The following is a 6,028-nucleotide window of genomic DNA, read 5'->3' on the forward strand; positions in this document are numbered from 1 at the left end:
GTGGAAAATAAGACTCTGGAGTTGTTCCGGTTTTCATTGATAATGCTAGAGAAATAAGCCTGCCTTGCACAGTGCAGAGCTTTGTTATAAACAAATATAGATTTTCTAAAAATCTCGCCATGGATTGTAAGCTTTCTTTTTTCCACATTCGCTCTGCTCTACGGCAATCCCTCTTGAGCAAATGTATTTGTTCAGTGTTCCAGGATATTACTGTAGTCTGTGGTTTTTTCTTAGTTTTCATAGGAGCCACTATGCCGAGAGCTGACTCTAGTTTAAAGTTGAAGGGGTTAACTTTATCATGCACTGAGGAAATATCAGCTGACAGAGGAAGACTGCACAGGTGATGAGGGAAGTTAATTACTGCAGATGGACTAAGAAAACGTCTTTTTATGACGCACTCTGTGTTGTTTTTTGCGAAGTCAGAGACAATCATGTGAAAAAACAAACAGTATTGATCTGATAAATCAGTATCAACAATCTTGTCAACAGCAATACTCAGGCCTCTAGAGATGACTAAGTCTAGGGTGTGGCCAAGGTTGTGGGTCGGCGAAACAACATGTTGAATAAAATCCAAGGAAAGCAGAAGCTGTACAAACTCCATAGCTTTGCCGTCCGAGGCGTTATCCACATGCAAATTAAAGTCCCCAGAAATTAGAATTCTGTCATAATTAGTAAAACAAATCGACAGTAGTTCTGATGTTTCAGGTAAAAATAAGGCTGTATGCTTTGGGGGCCGATAAATAGTAACCAGTAACACAGAAGACTGACTTTCCAATAAGATTGCCTGATACTCGAAGGATGAGAAACTGCTTAGATGCAAGCGCTTACATTTAAAAACATCTGACAAAATGGCTGCCAGTCCTCCACCCCTCTTACCCTTACATATAGAGTGGGTGAAACTGTAGTTTGGAGGAGAGGCTTCAGCTAGAAGGGCAGCTTCATCTGAACCAAGCCAAGTTTCTGTTAGAAGAATGAAATCTAGCTTCTCGTCACAGATAAGCTCATTTATAGAGAAGGTCTTATTTGCAAGTGCCCTGATATTTGACAGAGCCAGGTTTAGCTTTTTATCATGGCTGGGCCTTTCTACAGGGCCAAGACATTTCAGAGGGACCTAATAAGACTCTCTGCTCAAAAAACTCTTTGCCCTGGTTTCCCTATTTGAGATGACAGTCTGAATATTACATACATCATAATCATATTACATACATCATAATCCTAGCTAGGCACGGTCCGATGTTGTGTGACAGCAGCTGAGCACCAGTTTCGTTTGGGTGGAGGCCATCCTTTTTCAGCAGGAGGGGTCTCACCCAAAACAGGTCAAAGTTATTTACAAATTCAAGACTGTGCAATAGTTTTGTAACCAGTGGTGGAGGGCATAAAGTCTAGACCACCTCTCATGTCCTCTCTGACGGGCAGGGAGGGGGCCAGAAACAGCAATCTTAAGATGCAAATCTGAAAGGGAAGAAAAAAAATTAAGGACTTTTTTTTTTAAACCTGAGCCTCAAGGTACATGACGTTGTTAGTGCCGATGTGGAGAATGAGAGTTTGAAGGTTGGGGTGCTTGGCCAGGATGGTAGGGAGCCTCTGGTGTAAATCCACAACCTGGGCACCCGGAAAACAAGTGCCCCAGCAGACTGGGGCAGGGAGACGTCCCACACCATAGAGCTGCCAACAACCAGGGAGGTGGTTAAGGGGTCAATAGGTGGTGGTGGTGGTGGGGGGGGGGGTGATGAGGGGGACAGGCGGAGCAAGGGTAGCCGCAGACGAGGTAGGGGGTGGGGTGATGAGGGTGACAGGGGCAGGGGGCGGGGTGATGGGGGGGGGACAGGGGCAGCGGGGTCAGCAGCAGACCTGGCAGGGGGGTGGTGGTGAGGGGACAGGGGCAGCGGGGACAGCAGCAGACCTGGCAGGGGGGTGGTGGTGAGGGGGCAGCGGGGACAGCAGCAGGCACGACAGCAACCTTGAGAAACTGCTTGAGCCGGCGGTTTCTAAGCTTGTTTGAGGTTCTCCCTGTGGCAAGTCTGGCCCTTATCCTCAGGTGGTGGCCGGGGAGAGAGGGCAGCCGACGTGTACAGGTCACTAGAAACAACATCATTGATCTAGCTACAAACCCTCTACCACCTATTTCAACTGGGTTAATGTGAGCTTGCCAACCACAACTCCTTGCCTCACCAATCAAATCTGCATACTGTAGCGTCCCTCAATAAGAAAGCAACAAGATCTCAGCTGGTTTTGCTAGCACTTTATTAGCAGCAGTACACGGGCTGTTGTGGGCTGTAGCCGATGCCGAACAACAAAAACTTTCTGCTTTCCCGTGTGCTCTCTGCACTCCCAACTCACTTGGCTTCAGCTTATCATCCAACTCCCATCCCAGAACTAACAGGAACAACAACACAAACCTCTTCCCTAACTCTCTGCCAATCACAGGTACGCCATCTCTTAACAGTGACATTCATAACATCATATTTTAAAACCAACATGTCACTCAGTCTGTTACACTACCCCCCCCCCGTGCGCTTTTCAAAGTTCCTCGCCACTGAGGGGCAAATAAAGTCTCTCAGATGACCACGGGGCCTGAAGTTTCTCCGAAGCCGAGTCCACCCTGGGGAGGGGCTGGAGTGGGGGCTGGGGCAGGGACAGGTCAGGGAAGGGGAAACAGAGCAAAAGGAAAAATTTCCAGTTCATGAGGGGCAGGGTGAGGCCCTCGGGTCATTGGAGTGGGCTTCGGGGGGGGGGTGGTGGTTCAGGGAAGGTTCTGTGCCCCGGTAGAGGGCCAGCCTATCTCGATGCAGTGCTACTTTTCTTTGTCTTGGTGCCAGCTGGACCCTGTACACGACCTCACCTAGTCTCTCCAGGATCCTGCAAGGCCCCACCCATTCACTGTCCAGCTTTGGGCACCTGCCCTTCTGTTTCCGAGGGTTATACACCCAGACCAACTCTTCGACTTCAAAATGCCGTCCTCTGCCACACACGTCATAGTTCCTCTTCTGTCTTACCCCTGCACTCCATAGCTAGTCACTGCAATGGTGGGGGTCATGGGGCAGTCCAGCTGGGGTAGCTGCCTAGACATCTGGGGGTCATGGGGCAGTCCATCTGGGGCGGTGGCCTAGAAATCAGGGGGTCATGGGGCAGTCCATCTGGGGTGGCTGCCTAGACATCTGGGGGTCATGGGGCAGTCCATCTGGGGCGGTGGCCTAGACATCAGGGGGTCATGGGGCAGTCCATCTGGGGTGGCCGCCTAGACATCAGGGGGTCATGGGGCAGTCCATCTGGGGCGGTGGCCTAGACATCAGGGGGTCATGGGGCAGTTCATCTGGGGCAGTGGCCTAGACATCAGGGGGTCATGGGGCAGTCCATCTGGGGTGGCCGCCTAGAAATCAGGGGGTCATGGGGCAGTCCATCTGGGGCGGTGGCCTAGACATCAGGGGGTCATGGGGCAGTCCATCTGGGGCAGCGGCCTAGACATCAGGGGGTCATGGGGCAGTCCATCTGGGGCGGTGGCCTAGACATCAGGGGGTCATGGGACAGTCCATCTTGGGCAGTGGCCTGGACATCAGGGGGTCATGGGGCAGTCCATCTGGGGTGGCTGCCTAGACATCTGGGGGTCATGGGGCAGTCCATCTGGGGCGGTGGCCTAGACATCAGGGGGTCATGGGACAGTCCATCTGGGGCAGTGGCCTAGACATCAGGGGGTCATGGGGCAGTCCATCTGGGGCGGTGGCCTAGACATCAGGGGGTCATGGGGCAGTTCATCTGGGGCAGTGGCCTAGACATCAGGGGGTCATGGGGCAGTCCATCTGGGGTGGCCGCCTAGAAATCAGGGGGTCATGGGGCAGTCCATCTGGGGCGGTGGCCTAGACATCAGGGGGTCATGGGGCAGTCCATCTGGGGCAGCGGCCTAGACATCAGGGGGTCATGGGGCAGTCCATCTGGGGCGGTGGCCTAGACATCAGGGGGTCATGGGGCAGTCCATCTGGGGTGGCCGCCTAGACATCTGGATGACATGTCAGTCTGGAAGTGTGAGAGTTCCTCTCCTTGCATTAATGACACGGTCCAATGCCCTGAGAACATCCAGTCCCAGTATACAGCTCTCCAGGTTCACGACCCACACTGGGCAGCAGACCGACTTCTTTCCCACCCCCAGAGTCACTAATGCCTCCCCCACCATGGGAGCCCGCTTTCTGGCGACTGTCTGAAGTTCTATTGCTGGTCACTAGAGAAAGAGTTCACTGACTGTAAAACATGGGGTTTGTGTGGAACCCCTTAAACACCAGCACGAGGTATTTAGCATCAGACACTGTGTATTACTACATGAACACATAAGCAAACTGCAGCAGCTGGAAAAAGGACACAGATGGTTTTCAGTAAAGAAACTACAACAGTGCAGGACAAGACACAATAATGAACAAATGTGAGACAAATGGAGGATGGTGTGGAATCATCTGCCGCGTGTTAATTTATTCAGCGATGCTGGAAACACCTTGGTTTATGTACTGGTTTACTGGCAAGGCTCATGGCTGATTTAAAGCAGTAGATGGCGTGCTGAGCCGTGTTCAACCCTGAAATGCTGATTTTTATCCATTAGAAGTGTCGGCGTTAAGAGCGGCACTGACTTGTGTCATCACAGCAGCGGCGCATCATTCAGTGTACAGTGTGTAGCAGCTCTTTAAGTGGCTGACAGACCCGCCTGTCTGCTTTAGTCACACTGCCTGCCTACCTTTCTCTCTGGCTTCTGATCCTCAGAGTCTTATTCCGGGCCCTGCACAACACCATGTGGCCATCCCCTCTCCTGAAGGCAGCACAGGAGGACAAACTGGATCCAGAGAGGGACAGCAGGAGGGTGCAACGTTGGGGTCCGACCCCTGAGGGGGGCAGAAAGCTGCCTGTGGACGACCCCAGCCTGGAGCCCCACACTGGTTCAGTGGTGTCCTGACACCCCTGAGTTTGAAAAGACTGGTAACAGCTCCACCTAGTCAGTGATGAGAACAGACTTGCATCATCATATTATCTGGCCTGGGACAGAGTCCCCCCCCCCACCCCATCTCCCCCCCCCTCCCCCTCCCCCTCCCCCCCACACAAGACAGAGAAAACGCTCCGTAAGTTGAGATGCTGAATTGAAGCGCACACCACTGGTGGAAGAGCATCAACATTTTGGGATGGAATCCTTTCATTTAATTAACACCCATCCATCATCCATTACCCAGACCACCCCTCCTGCTCTCAGGGTGGCAGGACGCTGGAGCCTATCCCAGCAGCCACTGGGCGGCAGGTGGAGAGACACCCTGGACAGCCCGCCAGTCACACCAACACACACACACACACATTCATACCCAGGGAGCTTAGTACGGGTGATTCACCTGACCTACATGTCTTTAAGTCACCTGACCTACATGTCTTTAAGTCACCTGACCTACATGTCTTTAAGTCACCTGACCTACACGTCTTTAAGTCACCTGACCTACACGTCTTTAAGTCACCTGACCTACACGTTTTTAAGTCACCTGACCTACATGTCTTTAAGTCACCTGACCTACACGTCTTTAAGTCACCTGACCTACATGTCTTTAAGTCACCTGACCTACATGTCTTTAAGTCACCTGACCTACATGTCTTTAAGTCACCTGACCTACATGTCTTTAAGTCACCTGACCTACATGTCTTTAAGTCACCTGACCTACATGTCTTTAAGTCACCTGACCTACATGTCTTTGGACTGTGGGAGGAAACCGGAGCCCCCGGAGGAAACCCACACAGACACGGGGAGAACATGCAAACTCCACACAGAGGACGACCCGGGACGACCCCCAAGGTTGGACTACCCCGGGGCTCGAACCCAGCACCGTCTTGCTGTGAGGCGACCGTGCTAACCGCTGCACCACCATGTAATTAAGAAATGTTGATCAAATTCCTTTCAGGTGTACCACCTTCAGACCCATTCCTTCATACCCACCTGTTTGAAGCATCGCTGACATATTGTGTAGGCGAATGAATGTTGACGTGTGCCTTGTTAATTAGCCATTAAGGTTTA

The 6,028-nt window shown here is 52.0% G+C and overlaps 1 protein-coding gene across 1 annotated transcript in view; it reads left to right on the forward strand.

The window, feature by feature from the left end:
- atp10d (ATPase phospholipid transporting 10D) overlaps positions 1–4,979 on the forward strand; it is a 61,114-nt gene extending 56,135 nt beyond the window's left edge. Inside the window, exon 23 of the mRNA XM_056295666.1 lies at positions 4,744–4,979. Within this exon, the coding sequence (XP_056151641.1) occupies positions 4,744–4,933 (190 nt within the window). The 3' untranslated portion in view covers positions 4,934–4,979. The remainder of the gene's footprint in view (positions 1–4,743) is intronic.
- The last annotated feature ends 1,049 nt before the right edge of the window (positions 4,980–6,028 follow it).

Source organism: Lampris incognitus, chromosome 16, assembly GCF_029633865.1.
Source record: "Lampris incognitus isolate fLamInc1 chromosome 16, fLamInc1.hap2, whole genome shotgun sequence".
Classification (NCBI taxonomy): Eukaryota; Metazoa; Chordata; class Actinopteri; order Lampriformes; family Lampridae; genus Lampris; species Lampris incognitus.